At 44.3% G+C, this 26,103-nt stretch overlaps 1 protein-coding gene across 1 annotated transcript in view; it reads left to right on the forward strand.

Moving 5' to 3' along the window:
- Positions 1–26,103, forward strand: part of LOC126202013 (integral membrane protein GPR180) — a 79,020-nt gene that overhangs the window by 35,437 nt on the left and 17,480 nt on the right. The window contains exons 3-5 of the mRNA XM_049936829.1: positions 4,902–5,135; positions 19,292–19,429; positions 24,971–25,226. Of these exons, the coding sequence (XP_049792786.1) occupies positions 4,902–5,135; positions 19,292–19,429; positions 24,971–25,226 (628 nt within the window). The remainder of the gene's footprint in view (positions 1–4,901; positions 5,136–19,291; positions 19,430–24,970; positions 25,227–26,103) is intronic.

Raw genomic sequence — 26,103 nt, forward strand, 5'->3', positions numbered from 1 at the left:
AAGAGTTCATCAGGGCTGCTATCACCCAGAGGCGTGAAGCGATAAGAACTCAGAAATTGCAGCAGAGCGTCATCTGTAGAAAAATCACTAAGGAATTTTTTCATCTGGCTTTTGAAAGTGCGGACAATGCGCTCGACCTCCCCATTCAATTGCGGATGGAAGGGCGGTGCTGTAACGTGATGACTCCATTGTCCAGTACAAAAATCACGGAAGGCCTCCGAAGAGAACTGAGGGCCATTGTCCGTGACGATCGTGGATGGAAGACCTTCTAGCGCAAAGATTTTGGACAAAGCCAGCGTCGTCGTGCAGTGGTGGGCGACGGACATCGAACAACAAACGGAAACTTCGAGAAGGCGTCAGTCAACAGTAGCCAATAAGTACCAAGGAAGGGGCCGGCAAAGTCAGAGTGCGCCCGTTCCCATGGCTGCGCCGGATCAGGCCACAGAGAGGGCATTGTACGAGGTGCAGCCAGTTGTTGAGCACACTGACCACACGCAGCAACCATGTGGGTGATGTCTGAATCAATACCGGACCAATAAACGTGCCTGCAGGCCAGGGACTTAGTCCGAGAAATCCCCCAATGGCCTTCATGCAACAGTTTGAGAACATCTTTGCGAAGAGAGACTGGCACCACGACCCGTGGAGATGCGCCATCCGTGGCCAGAAGAACAACACCATCACGAACACACAGACAAAGGCGCAAGGCATGGTAGTTGCGGAGGGGATCCGATGCCCGGCCCTTGGTCCTGTCCGGCCAACCCCGTTGAACAAAACCGATCACCTGACACAGGACCAGGTCCCGCGCAGTAGCCGACGCGACCTGCATACCTGTAAGTGGAAAACCCTCGACTGCACAACGTTCCTCCTCATCAATGTGGAAACAGAGTAGTTCATCACGATCGAAAACCGGGTCGGGGACCATCGGCAATCGCGACAATGCGTCAGCATTGGCGTGCTGGGCCGTGGGGCGATAGTGAATCTCATAGTGAAAACGAGACAAGTATAAGGCCCAATGTTGCAGGCGGTGAGCTGTCTTATCCGGAAGCGACGCCGATGGGCTGAACAGAGACACCTGCGGCTTGTGGTCGGTGATGAGGTGAAATTAGAACCATACAAAACAACGCTGCGCTTTTTTAGAGCATAAATGATAGCGAGCTCCTCCTTTTCGATTTGAGAGTAACACCGTTGCGCATTGTTGAGGTACTTGGAAGCATATGCGATGGGTCATTCCGACCCATCCTCATACCGATTGGCAAGAACAGCCCCTAGGCCATACTGTGATGCGTCAGTCGCCAGAACCAAGTACTGACCCGGACGGAATGTGGCAAGACAAGGCGCCGACTGCAAATGAGCCTCCAGGCGGACAGAAGCCTGCTCACACTCGTCGGACCAACAGAAAGGGATGTTTTTGCGTAACAGCTGATGCAGAGGATGAGCTACTGCCGCCGCGGATGGAACGAATTTGTGATAATAAGCAATCTTGCCTAGAAACGCCTGAAATTCTTTGACCGTAGACAGCCGGGGTAGAGCGTTAATGGCCTCAACGTGCTGACGTAGAGGACGTATACCCTCACGGGACAAGTGGAAACCAAGATACACAATGGAGGGTTGGAAGAACTGTGACTTGTCCGGATTGCACCTTAACCCAGCCGAATGCAAAACCCGAAACAGTGAACGCAAATTGCGAAGGTGCTCCTCAGTGGAGGCCCCCGTGACAACAATGTCATCCAGATAGTTTATGCAGCTGGGAACGAAAGCCGTGAGCTGTTCCAAAAACCGCTGAAAACTGGACGGCACGCTAGTGACGCCAAATGGTAACCGCTGGTACTGATACAACCCACAAGGAGTGTTGATGACGAGACATTCCTTGGAAGAAGCATCCAACGGCAACTGATGGTGCGCCTCCAATAAGTCAAGTTTGGAAAAGAACTGGCCCCCAGCGAGCTTGGTAAATATCTCCTCAGGATGGGGAAGAGGATAAGTGTCAATGAGGCTCTGAGCGTTGACGGTGGCTTTAAAATCACCACACAATCGCAGACTCGCGTTTGGTTTAGAAACCACCACGATTGGCGATGCCCATTCGCTGGAGGTAACAGGAAGGAGAATCCCGAAAGCTGTTAACCTGTCTATCTCAGCCTTGACAGGTGCACGCAATGCCACCGGAATAGGGCGTGCCCGGAAAAACTTTGGGCGAGCTGTAGGTTTAAGAGTAATGTGGGCTTCAAAATCCTTGGCACGACCCAGACCAGCAGAGAACACGGACAAAAATTCAGAACACAATCCTTCCAGCTGTTGATATGGAATATCCTCAGATATGAGGTGCACATCATCATCAATGGAGAACCCGAACAACTGGAATGCATCATAACCGAACAGGTTTTCAGTGCCCACATGATCCACCACATAAAACGTGAGGGGCCTAACAACAGACTTGTAGACAGTGGAAGCATCAAACTGGCCAATGATAGGAATTTTCTGTTTATTATAAGTTCTCAGATTTCGCGTAACTGGAGACAGGGGAGGGGAGCCCAACTCCAAATATGTGCGAGAATTAATGAGAGTTACTGCAGAGCCAGTGTCCATTTGCATGCGAATGTCTTTATCCAGAACACGAACAGTAACAAACAACTTATTCGTTTGAGAAAGCACACAGTTATCATCTATGTCCAATGCCTCGTCCTCGTCGACAGTAACTTTAGGGGACTGACACACAGAAGCAATGTGGCCTTTTTTCCTACATGAATTACACGTGGCTCAACGTTTTGGACACGCGGCCCTGTCATGCTTTACGAAACAACGTGGACAAGAAGGAAGTGCGGAACGAACCTGCTTCTGTGGTTGCTGTTTTCGCTGCGAGCGTTGCAGCCCAACGCGACGTTGTTTACGCGAGTGAACCACCACCACATCTTCTTTCTCCTGTGAAACAGGCAAATTGTCCGTGCCGAAAGTTGACTGTACAGCGCCTACATTACACCACGCGTCTATTTGCGCGCTAGCAGCGTGAGACACTTCAAAGGATTGAGCGATGCTTAGAACTTCCGACAACGACGGGTTTGTCAGTTGTAGGGCACATTTGCAAACTTCTTTATCAGGAGCAAGCCGTAGATTAGCATCCCTAACCATTGAATCAGCATAAGACTCATGATGAGTGTCCGTGACAAACTGACATTTCCTACTCAGACCATGTAGTTCCGCCGCCCAAGCCCAGTAAGATTGATGGGGCTGTTTACGACACCGGTAGAATGCCACGCGGGTAGGCTACGACGTGGGTGTTTTTTCGGTAATAGTTAGACAATAAGTCACACATTTCTTGGAAGTACAGAGAGGCAGGTTCCCGCAGAGGGGCTAACTGAGATTGCAGCTGATAGATCCATGGGGAAATGCAAGATAGAAATAACGACTTACACATAATAGCGTCAACAACGCCGAAAGCCAAGAAGTGTTGCCGCAAACGCTTCACATAATCCTCCCAGTCTTCAGCGGCCTTGTCGTAAGGAGGGAATGGAGGCGGAGAAGAGGGAGACAGACGATGAGTAAGCAACGTCGACAATGCCTGAATAGCAGCCGTCAGCTGTGTTTGTTGTTCAATGAGTGCTTGCATAAGCTGTTCCATATCTGCCCCGTCACGAACACACGAATCCACAACGCAGTGAAAATATCCGACCTCGTCGCCAAAAAGTGGTATAATCTTTAATCACCAATAATTGCATGGATATTCAAACACACTCACTTAGAAACAATAGCTGGTTACATGATAACAACTCAGTATCTCTTATTCGACTGCCGTGCCGTGACATGCAGCCAGCGCCGTTCGTAGCTAGGTGGCGCTCCCGCGCTCACCGAGTTGCGGAGCGCCTCTATCGCCGTTTTCGCGTACTGTCGTGGCGGCACTGTTAAATGTCGTGGCAGTGTCACAACACTTTCGTAATATGCTGATGAAATAGCCTAATTTTTGAGAATGTTTGAAGCATTATGGGCAGAACTGGCCAACCATCACGGGGTTTTGATGATCTAATATGCCAGTTGGACAGAATTTGGCATAGTATCCTCCAGGAGGACATCCAACAACTCTATCAATCGCTGCCAAGCCAAATAACTGCTTTTGTAAGGGCCAGAGGTGGATCAGTGTGTTACTTGCTCAGTTTGCGAAATTCTTTCTCTTGAATAAATCATCCAATTTTTGTTTGTCTGTACATGTACATCACATCTTCCAATTTGCATCCCATTCAGATAATTCCTTTATGGTGCATCATTTTCCTCCATTGCCCCCCCTCCCCCCCTTTCTCTCTCTCTCTCTCTCTCTCTCTCTCTCTCTCTCTCTCTCTCTCTCTCCCCCCCCCCCCCTCTCACCCTCTCTTCTCTCTTCTCTCTCTCTCTCTCTCTCTCTCTCTCTCTCTCTCTCTCTCTCTCTTCCTCTCTTCTCTCTCTCTCTCTCCCCCCCCTCCCTCCCTCCCCCTCCCCCCTTCCTCCCCCTCTCTCTCTCCCCCTCTCCCTCTCCCCCCTCCCCACCCCCTGTCCTAGTTTTTGAAACTAATAGTCGCATCCTTGGTCCAAGTGACCTGCCCTTCATTTTTAACATTTCCCAACCCATACCTCTCTGTTTGGTGAGGAATAAACTAATACTTTCAAAAACTAGGATAACATTGTTGGTTTTACTTTTATTTTTATATGTGCCTATCAGCATTACTAAATATTTCACCTCTAGAAGGTAAATACTTGTCACTAATTCTGTTTCATAATTTATTAGTTTTCTCACTTGCATTTTCCTTGTAAAACAATTGAAATAATGAAAACACAGGTCAGTGTAAAAAATTGTTGTGATCTTTTAAGTTGAATGGAACTGAACCTCTTTCTGCATTATTTAACTTTTGGTTTTAATTTGAGGCGTCTTCTTTTTTCAGGGAACAGTGGAGCTGTATCTAGCATTCTTTCTCTGCTATATGGTTCTTGTACCACTGCAGTTGTATGCAGCAGTTAGACAGAGTCATCCTGTCACCAGACTGTTCACTGTCAGTCTCCTGCTGGAGTTTTTGGGTCTCGGATTTATACTGCTTCATATAATTAAGTTCTCACTCGATGGCGTGGGTGTCCAGGAATTATCCATAGCTGGAGACATTTTTGACATATTGTCGCGGGTATGACTTATTTCTGTATTTTACATATTGAAGTAATTATTTGGTTCGTAAATTATGCACCACAGTTACCTAAGTTATAAGTGCATTTTATGTTATTAATATCAAGTTTTCTTGCATAACTGACAATGTTGAGTACCCTTACATAAAAAAGTTACAACTGTATTATAATATGAAAAAGGAAGAAAGTGTATATATGAGTCTGACAAGCATCACCCAAGTCTGCAAGTGCTATAAGTCCTACCTAATTAGCATCATTCAAATGACTACTAAGACCAATGCTAGAAGCAAAATAGTTTCACCATTTCCGCAACTACTCATTGCCGATGTATGGCAGATGCAGAAAACAGTGTTCTTCAGAATGCATATTGTACACATCACAAAATGATCATGATTGATGCTCACAAAAAAAAAAAAAAGTTTTCTTAATTGGGGATAGAGATCCACTGATAGAAATGGAGTCCCTTCATTTGACAAAAGTGAGGAAAAAGTGCATTCAAAGAATTGGGTATTAAGATTAATCAGCAAATTGATTCTAGGGATAGACAATAGCATGAGAGAAGAAAACACCCAACATTAAAATGCTATGAACAGATTATATTTTGTAACTTGATAATTAAGAAACAGCACAAAGAAGTTTCACAAGTCAGAGATATGTGAGAGAAACTGAAAGTAGATCCATAAATTATACAACAAAAGCTGGTTACAGAGTCAGAAAAAAAGCAGCCAGGGTATAAAAAGGTAAGATAAAGTACAAGGCATAAACAGTCAGACAAAAAATTCTACAGTGTGTGTGTGGTGTAGATCACCTACGAGACCTGTCTCTTTCTTAAGTATTCTGTTATTGTCACCTTTTTACTCCCACAGATCTGCCCACTGTTTCTGTTATCATTTCTGACCTCCCACACATTAATTTATTTTGATGTGCATCTCTCTCTCTCTCTCTCTCTCTCTCTCTCTCTCTCTCTCTCTCTCAAAAAATGAAAAACAGAAAATTGATGGAATATGTAGAAGATCCTCTCTGCATAAATTTGATAACAGATTTTTTAAAGAAACAGTTCATTAGAGCAAAAGGAAATACTAATTTATTGTCACTGAGAAGAGTCTCAAGAATTATTCACTAGAAATATTTCTCAAGAAAGTTATAGCAGTTATACAAAATAATATAAATACACATAAAAATAATGTAAATACACATCTGCAATGGTGTAGCCCTACATTTGGCTTGCTGAATACTGGGGATTTATGGTTATAAATCCTGTGTAGTTTCCCACAAAGAAACTGTTCTAGTTCCTTTAGAGATGCAGAAAGTGGATAATCTACCCTTAATGGGTTTTTCACGTACAAACCACCGTAACTCAGTACTGTTGAATTTTTCATTTCTTGTTTCATCCTCTTACTCGATAAACTAATTGTAGACATTTCCAGCTATATGCATGTTTGCATTATCATCTCAGATTATGCAGTCCCCTGTTGGGAACAATTCCTGTGACATGTAGTGCACATGGCTACTTAAGTTCATTCTATAGGTAACTGATAACTGTTGATTTTACTGTAATCATGTTAGGGCCACCCTAACTGTTACAGGACCTCCCTCCACTGTGTATCAAAGATGCAAGTAGTCTGGGTTGTACACTACCCTTGCTATTCTCAAACTGTGGCCCTATCCTGCATGAATAGTGGACCAGCAGACTTTGCAGGCCATACTACGTGTTTCCATTGATTAAAAGTTAAGCATTGCACTCTTTCACTGCTCAAGGCTCTTCTTTGAGTTCACTTAATTTGTACAAGGTTTGGTAGTAGCAGTACTATCATCAGTGTTTTACATGTATCATCCTCATCATACTGTTTTTGTGGACTTCGTCATCTCTGCTTGTATGTTAAGCTCAGCACTTGTCTTCTCATTAGGAGCCACATATCATTTTAATGGCATTTCATGTCTATCAGTTGATATAGTTTCCCTTCCACTACTATTTTTTGTAAGTGAAGATTTTCACTAACTCTTTAGTGCTCTTGACAGACTCTCTCTCTCTCTCTCTCTCTCTCTCTAACCCTACCATGGAGCTATTAGCTCATTAAAATTTACCCTCACTTAAATACTGTAAGGTTTGACATGATTGGTGATCATCACAAATATTTTATCAAGCAAAGACACTTCTATTGATTAATGGTGCAATTTCGGGCACACAGCCAAAACCCCGATTAACCATCACTTCTCAGATCAGGCAGAGGTCAGAATGACAAAAAGGTCTGATAATCAGAGAAAAATGAAACAAGTCATTTACAGAGTTTAATTTTAGACACTGAAAATCTATTTTTAAAAATGTGAAGTGTTTTTTTGTTTCCATTTCGTAAAGCTTGACACAGCTCTATCATGCCACTTCTTTGCACACAGTATGTCCATAGCTGTAGTGGTTGACTGCTGTTCCAGATATTTGAGGGCAGTCTTGAATGCATCCTTTGCTGCAGAATGGCTGATCTTTTCGTATTCTTCCTTTTCTTCATCATATGACTTCTCATGCTCAACACATTCTGTTGTAAAACAAGATTACTTCTTTACTGATCTTCAGGTTCTTCATTGGTGACAGCAGCAATGTCACCTTCTGCTAGCCATTCCTTTACTTCAGCATTTTGGACATCATTATGAAGAGTTTGCAAATCAGTGACTGAAGCTACAGCAATTGACTCATTAGATTCTGGAAGTTCCAGGTCTTTATTAGGCTAGGACAAACTTTCTTCCATGGTTTTTGTAGAGTGGTTTTCTTAGGTACTTCCCAAGCTTGACCAACTGTACATATTGAGGCCTTTCATTGCTTCTAAAAGATCACAACGCTCTTCTGTCTTCTCTAACAAATCGCTGATGTATTTCCTCCAGTAACGTTGTTTTAACCACTCCATAACACACTGGTCCATTGTCTGGATTAATGAAGTAAATTTTGGGGGCAGAAATATAGCTTTTATATCACCTACTTGAAGTTCAGACTCAGAGGTGTGGCTTGGGGCATTGTCCAGCAATAAAAGTGCATGGCATTGTACATTTTTTGATTTTAACAGCTGGAACAAATTCAACAAAAACCATTCTTGAAACAAATTACCACTCTTCCAAGCACTTTTTGAGGTTTGTAATAAATGTAAACTGCGAGTGTGTTTGTGTTTTTAAAGGCTCTTGGTTTCTTAGATTTGTCATTTACAAACAACAGCAACATGTACTCACCATTTGCATTGCTGCATGTTGCAATGGTGATCCTGTCCTTTGTTTGCTTCATGCCTGTGACTGTTTCATTCTTTGAGACAAGGGTTTTTGACGGAGCATTTTATAGTTTAGCACACTCTCAACAATGTTTGTATAATTGATCAGTTACCAGATTATTTTCTGAGACTAGTTTTTCAAATTTTGTGACATGCTCTCTACCTTCATCTTCATCAGCAGAAAGCTTTTATCAGAAAGAGCAACTTTCCTAAGGCTGTGATGATGTTTCCACCAGTGAAGCCAACCTTCACTTACTTGCAATCTGTTGTCTTCAGACATGCCACCCCAAGTTTTTGGTGCAGTTGAATAGCTTTTATGATAGGGTCTGAAAGGGTGGTCCCTGTAAGTCTTTCCCGGCAACACCAAACCCGCACTGCATCATTCAAGAGCTCAAGTTTTTTTTTTTTTTTCAGTGCTAGTCTAGGTTTTAAAATGTTCTCGCCATCTACAGTTAACCCAAAAGCTTAAAGATCTTTTTCATTGTGTTTGCAGTCTTTAATGAATGTCACTCGAACAAGCATTTCACATGCTCATTTAGTAACTGACTCACCTTTGTCAAGTCTCTGCAGAACTCTTAGTTTCTCTTTGATTATGCACACAACATTTCCTTTTCTGACTTGTAACAATTTTTAGTGTTTCAGAATTCCTTACACTACTGAAATACAACTTTAAAACTGTATAAAACTACACAGTAACCTTAAAATTAAAATGAATACAGCAATAAACTTGAAAAGCTTACAAATAAGGCAGCAGATTAAAGAGTACAGTAAAGCGAATAGTTTGGTGTGACAAGAGTCTGTCAATTGAGCATGCGTGAGGAGTGTTATTCGGATGGACACCTGTTAGGACAGGAGCAACATCAATCGACAATGCTGCCCCACTTTTTGGAGCAGATGGATGGTTGAACACATGGTCAGATAATTCGAGGAGTTGGTTAATAAAAGATCAGATAATTTAGGTTCTGCATCAAATCAACCATCTTCTTCAGGTGCTACAAGTTGTGTGATTATGTGTACTTGCCACCTGGACTCCTAGCAGATTGTGAAATATTGTTGCTGTTGTGCCACTATTTATAGCAGAGTTCAACTCTTGGTGTCCACTACGTCCTTTGGTGCTCATTTGTTTTCCAGAGCTTGCAATGTTATTCTGTGAAGCTTACATTCTCCCAGTTGTTTCCAGCTCTGAAAAGCAAATGAGCATCGAAGTACATAGCAGGCACGGGAGTCAAACTCAGTCATATGTGGTGGTATGACACCAACAATACTACGTAGTCTGGTTGGGATCCAGGCAACAGGTATGTGTAAGAACATGGCTCTCAGCACCTGAAGAAGACAGCTGAATTGGTTTTCCAAATATAGTGCACAAAATGGAACCAACAACTTGACTGTGTAACTGAAAGCACACCATTAATCAATCATGCTGAAAAATCTCGGGGTTCACTTCCAGAGATATCAAAGTACAAGGGGAGAACTAAGAACAGTGCTAATAAATTACAGATAAGTCAGATAATGCATTACAGATTTGTAATGTTTATAGTAGCGTAAAATTATTTTGTCCAGCTCCTCTATTCAGCATTTTTAAATTGTCTTCAGACATGATCTCAGATTAATGGGTAGCTATAAAAATGAATTTTTGATGACACTGAACATGGAGTAATTCTTTTGAACCTCCCTGTATAACACCATTTCCAAATACTGATCTAAGATGCAGGACAATAAGTATTAGTGAACACTGGGTGGGATGTTTGACCACATAATTGGAAACTTGATTATTCAGATGGCCAAAATGAGGTGCTCTCATGAAAATAAGCTCTAGCTATGAAACACCACTAAACTGCTTGATGTGATGTCCTAAAATAAGTAATAGCCTCATTTTATGTGAGAATTGCTCATTATAGAGCCGATATAATTGTTCCCATAGAAAGAAGAAACGTCATCTCTCTGCCATATCAATTTTGTGGGAGTGTTTTATTTAACTATCATTTGACATCTTATGTTACACTTACATGTAGAAGCATTGCTTTGAACTTATTAAGACCAGCTTTGTAACTTCATCTTTTATGACATTGTATGAATGCCATTAAATAACAATGTTTTGAATTATGCAAAATTCTGTTTAGTTAATTCATTTCATTTGCCGTCAACTGTGAAATGTCATTGCTTTTTGCCCAAATTTTCCATTTGAAGCACATTTTGTAATTCTGTTTCACTACTTCTGTCATACAAAAGACTGCAAAATTTAAACTCTCTCTGGATTCAGGACTGCAGAGTCAAAAAGTAGTATTTCTAAAAGATATACACATGTGCTTAGTGTGTTGGCATATTGTTGACAAACATTTCACTCATTTGCGCCAAATGTGGACCTCAGAAGATATATAAGACTGTGGTGTGTTTAATAATTATTGCATACATATTTTGGTTGATGCAACCATGTAGTCTCAAATGATACTCCACTTATATGTCCTCAGTTACTGTTAACATAGTGATTACTTCAACATAGGCACATTTTGATAAGTCATATTTATTTATTTGTTGCTCTACATGTTCCAAACATACATCATAGTGTGAAAGCAAGTGGGTGTGGAATGAGTCAAAACATTTAATTCATTATTATGTTCAAGTTGTTAATGATCGCACACAGAGGTTAAAAATACAAATTAACAATCGCAGGCAAAGGTTAGAAATACTAATTTCAAATATTCCCTAATGATAGAGGTTGATTTCTAAAATACAGAGATCATTTTATGGCATAAACTTCTGATAGCCTCCAACTGTCCGAAGGTAGCTGACATTGTGCCTTGGGACTGAGTTACTGTTTGCTCCCCTCAAATAATCACATGAAATCTCCTGAATACTTGATCAGTTACCTAAAAGTAACTTTTTGGTCTAGATATTAATGTCTATATTAAGTGTTACCTGTAGAGTGGCAAGGCCACTTAAATGAGCATTAAATACTCTTTATTTTATCCTAAGACATTTGTCTTGCAGACTTAAATTGAATAAATATATTAATGTCAGCATATAGTAATGCAAAGTCCAGGTAGAATGTAAGTAGTTTAGGAGTGAAGATATCAACTCACTGAGTCGTAAAAGCATTGAGTTATTGACAGAGACATAAACAAGACCGAATACTTTGCTAGTTTTGAGGTAAATCCTTTTTTGTGCTGTGCCCCCCCCCCCCCCCCCCCCCGTCCCCCACACGCGCGCGCGCACACACACACACACACACACACACACACACACACACACACACACACACACACACACACACACACACCTGCTTGGTTACATAGTGCTGACAAATACACTCAATTCAGCTGGCACAGTGTAGCCATACAGGTGTTTGTGGGGAGCAGGGGTATGTTTGTGTGTCCACATGCATGCACTTTAGTGCTAAAAAGGTGCTTTCAGTCTTGTTTATGTGCCCATCGACCACTCAATACCTCTACTGTTTGGTGAGTTGTTACCTGTACTCATAAATTATTTAGTAATCTCATTAAAATTCTGCCCCAATTTCATGGATTTGACAGCAGATATATCCTTAATTTCTCATACATGTGCTCAGCTTTGGAATATTTTCTGTTGACATTGATGATATAAGTAATTCCTAAATAGGTACAATCACAAAACTGGAATATTGTACATTGTAAGAAGTTGTCATAACCATCTGTTCTAACATGACAATGCATAGTTGTTGTTTACAAATCACTTCTGTCTTTGTCATTGACATATTTCAATGACAGGAACCTTTTTTCTTCCTTTTCATAAATATTTCAGTTTTGAAGTCTGTGACACAGATAAAGATAATGCACAGTTTGAGTTTATGAAGATGATAACTCCACTTGTTTTCCTAATTGTCCCATTATTCTGACATATCAACTTTAAAAACATTAACAAAACTGTGAATTAGCATTTTAGGCACTTGAACATGCTATATCTAACAGTCTTTTATATATTCCATTGAAACTGAAGATTTGTTATCTAATGAGCATCATTACATGGAAATTGCATAAAACTGTTTAACAGCATTGCTGTATGTGTGATTTCATGAAAAATTAAATACTGGCCTACTCATTATATCATTAAACAGTGGACAACTGTATCAGAGGATGGGATATATACTGACTGCTTCTGTATGTGCTTCTACTGTGGAAAACCTGCTGCTTGATCCTAGTCTGTTCGATAAATTGTCCTTTCCATCACACACCTCTGTTATCTTACTTAGTCTCCATTTACTGCTCTTTCGCCAGGGAAAGCTAGTTGAATGTTCTACTGTAAGTAGTGGCATAAGTGAGTTTACAGTATCATCAAGTGGGTGGTATAAGAGGTTTACCGGTTGTATGACATTTTACATGGCGTTTTATAAAATAGCACTGAAATAATACTCTTTCATTTTACTTCATGCTAGAGCCTTCAGGTTACTGGAACCTTGATTATTTCCCCCGTAAGAAACCACTGATATAAAAATGGGCTATTTTTAGGTCTATAGAGAGGTAGAAAATGAACTTATGGAATTGGAGAACTGAGAGAGAAGTTTCGATAACAGGAAGTATGTTAAGTAAATGGTTCAGATGACAACTAGAAATTCAGTTATCTTGTAAATGCAAAATAGATAGAAGTGAAGATGTTTCATAAGTTCTTAATACATTAAACAATCTCTTAATACATTAAACAATCTAAAACTTGATAAGAGTTGTAAATTATATCCAAGTATTTTATGCCAAGAACAAAGTTAATAAAACTAATAATTTAAGTGAAATTCATGCAGTTGACTAATTAAACAAAAATCATTATCATTAAAAATACGTTTTCTCGCTGCAGATGATTTCCAAGTAAGAAATATGCTGTTTAACATTGTGTCTACATACCTATGGTATTACCTTCCAGTGACTGGAACCTTGATTATTTCTCCCATAACAAACCACTGATACAAAAATGGAATATTTTTGGTCCATAGAGAGGTAGAAAATGAATTTATGGAATTGGAGAACTGAGAGAGTGTTATAACTTCAAACTGAACAAATATATTTCAAGGACGACACAATACATGAAATTCACAGAGCAAGTAAACAGAGTAAGACGTGTGTCACTTTTAACAGTCAAATCATAACTGAGTCCGAGTCCAGCGGCCACTGGCTGGCCGGCCGATTAGGTGGCACTGCTGCTGCATGGCTGGCAGACAGGCCGCATGTAGAGGACGCGCGTAGTGACACTTTGAAAGATCGGCGAGTCACAACACTTTTCCCCCCTTTGTAGTTTTTGCACAGGTCTTGATGGAGCTGGCCTGTAGATTGCTAACGTCCATAGGTGTTGTTTGACTGGCTGTAAATCTCGAGGAGGAGGCTTCCCGTACGGACAGAAGTGTCCCCAATGATAACGGGTCGAGATGACAGGAGACGTGGGGGTCGAATCTGCTGGGGCCCCATGCACCAATCTGCCCGTTGCGGCAAGTCCGGTTGTTATAACAGGAGACATGGGCGATGTGTCCGCGTCCATAGGAGAAGGAGGCGAGTAGAGTTGCTCTGACAGATGATGGTCATCTGGTTCCTGCATGGGCACATCTCCTGTTGGCGTCAGTTCTTGTGCTGGCACCGATATGATGGTGAGAGGACTGCGTTGTGAGTAATGAGAGATTCCAGGATCGTGAGCATCAGGTAGAGCCGAAGGTGGTGTAGCGGCATCCAGAACAGGCGTTGCCGGCACACGAGGCCGAAGCTGGTCCGAATGACGCACTGCAACACCAGTGTCTGTCTGGATTTCATACAGACGTCGGCCACGATGTCGTAAGATGCAGCCAGGACTCCATTTTGGCCACCTCCATATCCCCGTACCCGTACAAGGTCACCGGCAGTGAACCAGCCTAGCGAAGGCACCCGTGGCTGTGAGGTGGAAGGCCGCAGAAGATGAAGTAGCGTGCGGGGCTGTTGACCATGTAAGAGCTCAGCCGGGCTGTGGTCGCCCATGGGGGTGAAATGGTAAGAAGCCAGAAATTGGAGAAGCGCATCACCAGCAGCAGAAGAAGTCAGGAGTTTCCTCATCTGAGCCTTAAGTGTGCGGACCAGTCGTTCAGCCTCACCGTTTGACTGTGGATGGAACGGAGGGGCCTTGATATGCATGACGCCGTGACGGGCACAAAAATCCGCAAAATCGGAAGAGGCAAATTGCGGACCATTATCAGTAACAAGAGTAGAGGGTAGACCTTCCTAAGATAAAATGCGAGCTAGAGCATTAGTGGTTGCCGCGGGGGTAGGTAACATGCAACGGACAATGAAAGGAAAGTTAGAGTAGGCATCAATAACGAGAAGCCAATAAGTACCTAAAATAGGTCCCACGAAGTCAGCATGAACACACTCCCAGGGCTTCTCAGGCAAAGGCCACGGTGACAAAGATGACTTCGGGGCGGCGGCCTGTGACGCACAAGGGCCGCAGGCAGTGACCATGTGCGCGATTTCAGAGTCGATGCCGGGCCAGTACACATGACGGCGCGCCAGAGATTTTGTGCGAGAGACACCCCAGTGCCCTTGTGAAGGAGGCGCAAGACCAAAGCACGCAAAGACACAGGTACCACAACACGCGGCGAAGCATTTTCGGTGAAAAGGAGGATAACACCATTCCTAGCCATGAGGCGGTAACGCAAAGCGTAGTAGTTCTGCAACAGATCAGAAGTCTTAGCGGATGAACGATCTGGCCAACCCTTCTGAATATAGCGTAAAACCCGGGAGAGGGTAGGGTCAGAACCCATAGCAGCCGCCAGCTGGTCCCCGGTGATGGGGAACCCGTCCACAACCCGCTGCTCGGCAACATCCAGGTGGAAACACAAAAGTTCGTCCCTATCGAATGCCAGATCAGGACCCATGGGAAGTCGAGACAGTGCATCAGCATTCGCATGTTGAGCCGTCGGCCGGAAATGAATCTCATAATTGAAACGAGACAAGTAAAGAGCCCAATGCTGGAGGCGGTGTGCAGCCTTGTCGGGAAGTGACGTGGATGGATGAAACAAGGAAATAAGTAGTTTGTGATCCGTAACAAGATGAAATTTGGACCCATAGAGAAAAACAGCAAACTTATGAAGAGCATAAATAATGGCCAAAGCTTCTTTTTCAATTTGAGAATACATTTGTTGGGCGTCTGTGAGCGTTTTGGAGGCATAAGCAATGGGTTGTTCAGAACCATCAGAAAAACGGTGCGCAAGGACTGCAGAAACCCCGTATTGAGAGGCGTCCAGGGCAAGAACAAGATGTTGGCCAGGTCGATAAGTAGGCAGGCACGGGGCATGTTTCAGCATACTCTTCAATTTTTGGAAAACCGCATCGCATGACGCGGACCAGTGAAACGGCACGTTTTTATGCAACAGGCGATGCAACAGCTGAGCCACCATAGCAGCAAACGGTAAAAACCTGTGACAGTATGCTATTTTCCCCAAGAAGGTCTGCAGTTCCTTAACAGATGTAGGGCGAGGAAGGGCATCGATCGCAGCGACAGTTTGCTGAAGCGGACGAATACCATCCCGAGGGAGTTGAAACCCCAAGTACGTGATAGATGCCTGAAAAAATTTTGATTTCTGAAGGTTACACTTAAGACCGGCAGTCTGTAAGACATGAAAAAGTGTGCGGAGATTCTGAAGATGTTCTTCAGTGGTGGAACCAGTGACAACAATGTCCATGTAATTTATACACCCAGGGACAGTGAGCAATAATTGTTCCAAGAATCACTGAAAGAGAGCAGGGGCACTGGCAACCCCGCATGGCAATCATTGGTATTGATAGAGGCTGAAAGGTGTGTTAAGGACCAGAAACTGCCGGGAAGCAGCGTCGAGAGGAAGTTGATGATAAGCTTCTGACAGGTCAAGTTTAGAAAAATACTGGCCTCCAGCAAGTTTAGTGAACAATTCTTCAGGTTGAGGCATAGGGTAAGTGTCGATGAGGCATTGAGCATTTACAGTGGCTTTGAAATCGCCACAGAGACGAATATCACCATTTGGCTTAGCAGCAACAATGACAGGAGAGGACCACTCACTGGAAGTGACAGGAAGAAAGACCCCTGAAGCAGTGAGATGATCCAGCTCCCATATGACCTGATCACGAAGGACCACAGGAATGGGCCGAGCCCGAAAAAACTTCGGCCGAGCAGTGGGTTTGAGTGTGATATGAGCTTCAAAGTCGTTTGCATGGCCTAACCCAGGAGAAAAAAGGGATGAAAATGACATCGACAAGGAATCCAATTAAGCATAAGGAATAACATCAGAGACGATATTGACACAGTCATCTATGGAGAACCCAAAAACGTGAAAGGCATCAAAACCAAAAAGATTCTCTGTTTTACTATGGTCGACCACAAATATGGGAACAGTGTGAACGACAGATTTGTAAGATACCTCAGCATCGAATTGTCCCAAGAGAGAAATCTTCTGTTTATTGTAAGTCCGTAAATTGCGTAGTGACAGGTGACAGGATTGGAGAACCCAACTGAAGATACGTCTGAGAATTGATGATAGTGGCTGCAGAACCAGTATCCACCTGCATGCGAACATCTCGACCAAGTATTTGGACAGTGAGGAATAACTTCCCTGAAAGGGAAGAAATACAATTGACAGACAACACAGAATCAGAATCGGCACCATGTTCATGAACATCACATATGCGGTAGGATTTGCAAACGGATGACACATGACCCTTGTTTTCTTGCATTTGTGACACACGGCCCAACATTGTGGACAATCCTCATGTGAATGTTTCGTAAAACACTGCGGACATGAAGGAAGTTGCCGTGGGTTTTGCTGCAGTTTCTTAGAGGTTTGTTTACGGTTAGGCTGAGGCTGCACTTGGGATCGTACTGCGGCCATGTCGGCCGGCAGGGACATGCCACACGCTTCGTCAAGATTGCACAAAGGTTGTATTTCCCCGACGTCACCCCATGCCTCTATTTGTGCTCCAGCAGTGTGAGAAATTTCAAAAGACTGAGTGATGGATAGGACTTCATCTAGAGTCGGATTTGCCAACTGAAGGACACATTGCCTAACTTCTTTGTCGGGCGCCAACCGGATAATAGCATCCCATACCATGGAATCAGTATAGGATTCTTTGTGAACTTCAGTAACAAATTGACACTTTCTACTGAGGCCGTGAAGTTCAGCAGCCCAAGCGCGATAGGGTTGCTTCAGTTGTTTTTGACAACGATAAAAGGCTACAAGAGAGGCTACCACATGCGTATGCTTTTGAAAATAGATGGACAGAAGTGAGCACATTTCAGCAAAGGACAAAGACGCAGGATCTTTCAAAGGAGCCAATTGCAACAACAACCGATACATTTGAGGTGAAATCCACGAAAGGAACAGAGACTTACATGTTTGGTCGTCCGCGACATGAAAGGCCGAGAAGCGCTGCCGAAGACTTTTTTCATAATCAGACCAGTCTTCCGCCATCTCGTCGTAAGGAGGAAAAGGAGGTAGAGACAACGACGAGAGACGCCCCACATTTGATGCCGCAACGAAATCACGAATCGCATTTGTGAGAAGCATTTGCTGTTCTATGAGACCTTGCAATAGTTGCTCTAAAGTAGCCATGGAAACACGTGGGTCAACGATGAAAAGAAAAATTCCTACCTCATCGCCAATTGTTATAACTTCAAGTTGAACAAATATATTTCAAGGACGACGCAATACATGAAAGTCACAGAGCAAGTAAACAGAGTAAGACGTGTGTCACTTTTAACAGTCAAATCATAACTGAGTCCAAGTCTAGCGGCCACTGGCTGGCTGGCCACTTAGGTGGCACTGTTGCTGCATGGCTGGCAGACAGCACCGCATGTAGAGGACGCGCGTAGCTGTGCGGCGGCACTTTGAAAGAACGGCGAGTCACAACAGAGAGAAGTTGCGATAACAGGCAGTATGTTAAGTAAATGGTTCAGATGACAACTAGAAATTCAGTTATCTTGTAAATGCAAAATAGATAGAGTGAAGATGTTTCATAAGTTCTTAATACATTAAACAATCTAAAACTTGATAAGAGTTGTAAATTATATCCAAGTATTTTATGCCGAGAACAAAGTTAATAAAACTAATAATTTAAGTAAAGTTCATGCAGTTGACTAATTAAACAAAAATCTTTATCATTAAAAATACATTTGCTTGCTGCAGATGATTTCCAAGTAGGAAATTTGCTGTTTAACACTGTGTGTACATACCTATGGTTAAGAAAGATTAAACAAAGAATTTAGGATAATAAGTAATTAGAGAAGATGTGAAGCAACTTGTAGAAAATAAAAAAGAGCTACCAGACTAAGATTAGTGTAAGGAAATTGTTTTGTGAGATGCCTTTCAGGCAGCTGAAATTACTTAATTTGTAACAGAGGATGAATGAACCCACTGAAAAAAAATAAGACAGGCTAAGTTGTTTGTTACTTTTCAAATTGTACCCAAATTAAAAATATTAAGACTGACATTTATTTCAATTCTAGAGATATTTAATTGAAATCAAGAATTCAGATGATCATTGTTCTCCGCCCAAAAATTTCATACCAATTTTATGGCAATTTAGTTACATATCAAACAATGGAAAACCCAAGATGGAATAATGACAATATTATGAAAAGAATAGGTTGTTACTCACCATGTAGAGAAAATGATGAACGTAGATAGGCCCAACAGAAAGACTGCTAAACAAGTAAGCTTACGGCCAAAATGTCTTCTTCTGAATTAGAAAACACACACACACATATTCACGCAAACACAACTCAGACATTCATGACCAATGATTCTGGCTGTGTTGGCAGCAGTAGTTTTGTTGTGCCTGTCTGCGACTCAAATTCTCCATTATTTAGTTGCATAACAGCAGTTTGAACATATTTTGATCAATTTTCTTGTAATTCTTTCAGTTTTTCAAATAGTTTCAGTCTCTTTTTATTTTCTGCAGACTATCTTCATGCTGTTGCTGCTGCTCCTTGCAAAAGGATGGGCAATTACAAGACAAGAATTTACATGGAAGCCTCTTGTCTTTGGAATATGGTTCTTATATGGAATAGTACATGTACTGCTGTATGTGTGGAATATGGTATGTTTTACTTTTTTATTATTTATTTCTACTTACTTCTATTCACTTCTTCCAGTATACTGGGTGTTGTAATGGTGGCCCGCGAACAACAACACAATGGGTGAGGACGGACACGACCGACGAAGGACCTTACAACACAACAATAACAGACAACAGAGTCACGAACCAAACAAGACAACCACGTCCACTCGTAAAGAAACACGGAAGTCAATACGCTGTCTAATGCTAGGTGATATGTCCTGAGATGCATGCGGGTTAGACTCGCAGGCTGAGCGACAGGCAGGCGCTTAAGAGTCCAGGGCTGGGGAGGGAGCTGACGATCCACCCGGAGGCGGAGAGGGCTGGCGGCAGGCCCTCGGGGAGACGGCAACTGGGAGTAGGGACGGTGACTCGAGGACCATGTCCGTGCCAGAAGGAGGTAGGGACAGAGGTGGCAGTGCGAGTCCCGTGGCGGCACGCGGGCGGAGCTGATTATGATGGCAGCGCTCCAAGCCTTTCGATGTCTGCACCGACGTCACACGCTGCCCATGGGCCGCGACGACCATGGCGGGTGTCCAACCCACCTTGCGCCCGAACTCGCGGGCCCACACTGCCGTGCCAGGGGCGTACCAGCGAGGGCCAGGAGTGGGGGCCGGAGGAAGATGGCATCAGCAAATGGTGCAGGGTCCGCAGCTGTCACCCAAGAAGGAGCTCTGCCAGACTGCAACCATCAATGGGCATGGTGTGACAGGTGGTCAGAAACAGGGTGAGGGCCGACATGGTTGGAGATGTGTCGACCGCATTAGTCAACTGTTGTTTAAAAGTGTGGACAAGCCTTTCCGCCGTGCCATTGGATGAAGGGTGCAAAGGTGGGCTACGGATATGTTTGATACTGTTGGCCTGACAGAAGTCGTGAAGGAGGACGCCGTGAATTGGGGACCATTATTGGAGACCAATGTGTGTGGCAAACCCTCGATGGCGAGAACCTGGGCCAGGGTCGTGAGTGTAGCCTCCGTGGTGGTGGATGCCATTCGGACAACATATGGGTATTTGGAGTAGGCATCAACAATGAGCAACCACATGGACCCCAAAAATGGGCCCGCAAAATCGATACGGATGCGATCCCAGGGCCGGCGAGGCACAGGCCAGGGAGCAAATGACTGAGGGGCACTCGCCTGGTGACGCGCACAGACAGTGCACCCACGGACCAGGCACTCAATATCGCCGTCGATACCAGGCCAATACACATGCCGGCGATCCAAAACTTTCATTTGGGACGTACCCCAGTGCCCGCGATGTAACAAACTGAGCACCTGAAGCCGCAATGCCGGAGGAATGACCACCCGATGGGCATCTGACTCCATGGCTAACAGAAGGACATCATCAACCACAGAGAACCTGTGGGACAGGGGCACCACGGGCTGAAATCAGACTGCATCTGATGAGTGACGTAGGACGGCCACCCATGGACCACGTAGTTGAGAACCTGCCGCAAGACAGGGTCACGGCGGGTAGCCGCAGCAGTGTGAGCAGCCATAAGAGGCAGACCGTTCAGCGCATCCCAGCGGGCAGAATCAATGTGAAAGCAGAGGACCTCATGTTGGTCAAAGGCAGGATCGGGGCCCGCTGGGAGACGTGACAAAGTGTCCGCATTAGCATGGTGGGCGGTAGGCTTATACCGAATGGTGTAAATGTAATTACGTAAAAACAATGCCCAGTGCTAGAGATGAGCCGTCCCCTCCGGAAGGTGAGAGTGGGGTCCGAGAAGTGTAACCAAGGGTTTATGGTCCATCAGGAGGGTGAACTTTGTCCCAAATAGATAGGGGTGAAATTTTTGGACAGCAAACACGATCGCCAGAGCCTTCTTTTCAATCTGGGAGTAGTTCCATTGTGCTGGGGTCAACATCTTAGAGGCATAAGCGATGGGCTATTCGGAGCCGTCGGCATCCCGGTGCGCAAGGACGGCCCCAATGCCGTACGCCGACGCAACTGCCGCCACAACCAAGGTACGGTCCGGAGAAAAGGGAGTAAGACAAGGGGCAGGCTTCAGTATAACCTTAAAATGGAGAAAAGCCTGGTCACAGGCAGGGGTCCACTTAAAAGGTACCCCTTTGCGACGCAAGTGATTGAGGGGTTGAGCAATGGAGGCTACCTGGGGCAAGAACTTTAAGTAATAAGTAACCTTGCCCAAAAACACCTGGATTTCAGATAAGTCTTTGGGATGAGGAAGGGCCTCAATGGCCGCAACATTACGACCTGATGGGCGATTGCCATCTTTGCTAAGCCAGTGGCCTGAGTATTCCACTTCCGGTTGAAAAAAAAACAACACTTGTCCAGCCGACAGCGTAAACCAGCAGACTACAGAGCATGAAATAAGGCGCTGAGGTTTTGCAAGTGTTCCTGGCGGGAACGCCCGGTGATCAAGATGTCATCCAGATAATTCACACAGGCAGGGATAGGCTATGTAAGCTGCTCCAGGAACCCCTTAAAAATGGCCTGCGCCGAAGAGACACCAAAGGGAAGGTGCTTGTACTTATACAATCCGAAAGGCGTGTTGACAACCATGATGTTCTGAGATTCGGCATCCAAGGGCAACTGGTGGTATGCCTCAGCCAGGTCAACCTTAGAAAAATACTCTCCGCCGGTAAGCTTGGCAAGAAGGTCTTCCTGTCAGGGAATCGGGACTGAGCATTGATTGTAGTGCCAAAGTCCCCACATAGCTGAAGGGACCCATTGGGTTTCCGTATGACCACCAGTGGAGTCGCCCATGCACTGTAAGTGACAGGCTCCAGCACGCCAGCAGCCTGGAGCCGATCAAGTTCCTGCTTGACCGCAGGCTGTAAGGCCACCGGAAGGGGCTGGGCCCAGAAGAAGCGAGGCTGTGCATCCGGCCAGATGGTGATGTGCCCCTGAAAGCCGGAAGCACATCCGAGATCCAGTGAAAACAACAACGCAAAAGAGGAGCACAGATCGTCCATGTCCTGAAAGGGAACAGCCGTGGAAACGACCTTAACTTCGTTGGAAATTGAAAAGCCAAACAGTTGAAATGCATCCAGGCCAAATATATTCGAAGCCAACGGATGGTCGACGACAAAGAGGGTAAGGAACCGGGGAACACGCTTGTGCGTCGCCTAGACGACGAACTGCCCACGAAGGGGAATGGAACGGTCTCCGTAGGTGACCAAACGGCGAGAGGGAGGCGACAACGCAGGAGAGCCCAGCTGGGTATATGTCGCCATATTAATGAGGGAGACGGTGGCCCCAGTGTCGACCTGAAAACTGACATCCTCTGTGAAAATACGGTGTATGAGGAAAATCTTCCACTCTGACGGGTCGTCCTGTGGGACGACCGATTGCAGAGCGTGGACTGTATCTTGAGGGGCAGGATTGGAGCGAGTCGAGCGACTACGACAAACCGATCGGCTGTGGCCCTCCTTCTTACACAGCGTGCATGTTTTCCAGCGGTGGGGACAATCAGCCCGCGAATGTGCAGTAAAGCACTGTGGGGAAGATGGAAGTGGGCCGCGCGACCGGCGACCGAAGGCGCCGATGCCATAGAGACGTCGGACAACGAGGAGTCACGACGGCGCTGGCCTCTGTCGGCCGGGCCACGTCAACGTCGCAAGGGCGGAACCCACCGTGACGCCGTGTCGCCGCCACATGCGGTCGCGCCATAAGACGCTCGTTAGCCGCTTCAGCAATTTCAAAGGAGTTGGCAATGCAGAGAATCTCTTCCGAGGAGGGGTTGTCTAGTTTCAACGCCACAGTATGGACCTCACGATCTGGAGCCAGCTGAACCATCACATCCCGGATCACGGAGTCCACATACGAAGCCTTACACTGCTGATTGGTGCACGTAAAATCGCATCGATGACTGAGACCCTGCAAGTCCGTGACCCAGGAACGATACGATTGACCAGGCTGTTTATGGTACTGGTGGAACTCCAGCCGAGAGGCAACCACATGGTAGCGTTGGGAATAATAGTTTATCAGCAAAAGGCAGATCTCCTGGAAAGAGAGAGCCACAGGATCGGGCAATGGTGCCAACTTGCGGAGAAGAAAGAATGTGTCCGGAGAGGCCCAAGACAAAAACAACAACTGCTGCAAGGAGTCGTCCGTGACTGGAAAAGCTGTGAAATGTTGTTCCAGCCAATGTAAATAGGTTTCCTAGTCCTCTTTAGCGTCATTAAAGGGTGTAAACGACGGCGGACGCGGGAAAGCATCGGACACCCGAGGAGTCTGAAGCTGTTGCGGTAACGTGTCCTGGGCATCGACTTTGTCTATTAGCAACTGCAGCAACTTTTGTAAGATGTCTAACTGGAGCTGCTGCTGCTGCATGAGCTGCTGCTGTTGCTCCAGCAGACAGACCAACTTCGCCTCCATACCAAGAATGACCACCGTTTATCTCGTCGCCAAAATGTGTAATGGTGACCGGAATGGTCGCGGGGTTGTAGTGACGGAAATGCCGCGGGACCTGCGGAGCGGCCTGCGAACAACAACACAACGGGAGAGGACGGACACGACCAACGAAGGACCTTATGACACAAGAACAGACAACAGAGTCACGAACCAAACAAGACAACCACGTCCACTCGTAAAGAAACACGAAAGTCAATACGCTGTCTAATGCAAGGCGATATGGCCTGAGTCGCACGCAAGGTTAGACTCGAAGGCTGAGCAACAGGCGGGCGCTAAAGTACTCTATCGGGGACGCCGCTATTGGCCGCTGCAACCACGTGTTCCACTGTGGGGCCCTCACTCTAAATGCGGACCAGGAGGCACGCGCCGCCACAGCTTACAGCGCGATTGTGCAGAGACCTCTATTGGTCTTCGACGTCCATTATATCTGGCGGGGATTCAAATTCCATGGCGCACGGTACCAGACTGGGTGTCCATGCACACTCCCCCAGGCTCCACTCCTCCACTCCCCCTCTGCCCCAGCTCTCTCTCTCTCTCTCTCTCTCTCTCTCTCTGTCTCTGTCTTTCTCTTTCTCTTTCCTGAAATGTCGTATGATGTAACATTTGATAGAAAGCCTCTGATGAAGTACACTTTGTGGCAACACTGCTGGTGTAAGTGCTAACAATTTATTATCCCTCCCTATTTCTAAGATACTGAACCAGACAACGTCGTAATACCTACAAAACCAGTGTCAGCAGAAATACTAAAATTCTTTGTTTAGCCTGGAGACTTTGCTTTTTACTTCTGGAATTGGGTTCTACTTTTGTTACAGTTTGATTTTCATTTCACTTTGTGAATATTCTGCTATTACAGAACATGTTGGTAGTTACTTTTCTGAGTTCTATTGCTCCAAAATGAACATGGACAGTTCTGCTGCCTTCACAGTGCTCCAAACTTTGTTACTGTTGAGTGCAAGAGAAAAGATAATGTAATTTGTATATATTTTTAAGTTCTATTTATCAGTCTGACCTTTATTCATTTAAAGACAGATTGTCTAAGAAGCAATCACTGCAAGTGAGAAAACTGAAATAATTTATATTTTAAAGCTGTTTTATGAAGGATCTTTTATCTTGTCTAACTTCCTTTTATATTTATTTTTGCAGACAGAAGTTGACATTATTGAAGATATTGACCAGTACCAGACCTGGCCTGGGTGGCTCATTATTGTGTTCAGAAGTCTTATTATGATATGGTTCCTTTTTGAATTGAGGAGCACAATGAGATATGAGCACAACATCCAAAAACTTAATTTTTTCCTTCACTTTGGAGCTTCAGCTCTTGTCTGGTTTATATATTTACCAGTTGTTGCATTAATTGCACTGCAAGTCTCAACACTTTGGAGATTTAAATTGCTTCTGGGTAAGTGAACAAAAATAAATAATGCAATATCACCTGATAGGATTAAAATTTTTAATCAATTGAAGAAGTCAGAGATTATCTGAAATATGTCTTTAATGTTGTGACTTCTTTGGGATGTCTTGTTTGTAGCAAAGATCCCCTAGAAATTTTCATGTTTGTAACATTGTAGACCACTACCTGTTTCATACATTATAATGAATCTGAAATGTGTCAACTGCAAGAGAGAGAGAAGTAAAGAATGGCAATCACACTAACTAACCATTCTAGCTAAGGGAAAAAACCAAGAAAATATATGTGGATCTGTCGTTATTATCCCACAATGTGGAATTTCATTGGATGTTGCTGTGGCTACTTGAATTATTTTCAGCGTGGTGTAAAAAAGATAGTGCTTAGAACAGTGCAGTGTGTAACAAAATAATGTGTTGTTTATACCAAGTATACATTGCCCTCTATGTAGAACTGTGTATATACTTAAAAAGAGAACTATGGAAAATTAATAGGATTTAAGAATAAAAGTGCCACCTCACTGAATAGTAGAATCATTTAGATGTTGAGAGGTACACAAAAAAGACTGAAAACTTTGCTAGCTTTTGGACAAATCCATTTTCGAACTAGAGCACCCCTCCCTGACACACACACACACACACACACACACACACACACACACACACACACACACACACACACCTTTACTGCTATGTTTTACTGGCTGAATACATAGTGCTGGGACCTGTTGGTTTACTGGGGTTGAACAGTTGTGTCAGGTGGATTACGTGAGGGTGGAGAAGATACGGGAAGTGGGACTGAGAGTTGGGAAAGAGTGACTGACAGCTGGAAGGGAAGCAGTAGGGCCACAGGATAGGAGTGTGAGAGGAAG

This window comes from Schistocerca nitens, chromosome 1, assembly GCF_023898315.1.
Source record: "Schistocerca nitens isolate TAMUIC-IGC-003100 chromosome 1, iqSchNite1.1, whole genome shotgun sequence".
NCBI lineage: Eukaryota > Metazoa > Arthropoda > Insecta > Orthoptera > Acrididae > Schistocerca > Schistocerca nitens.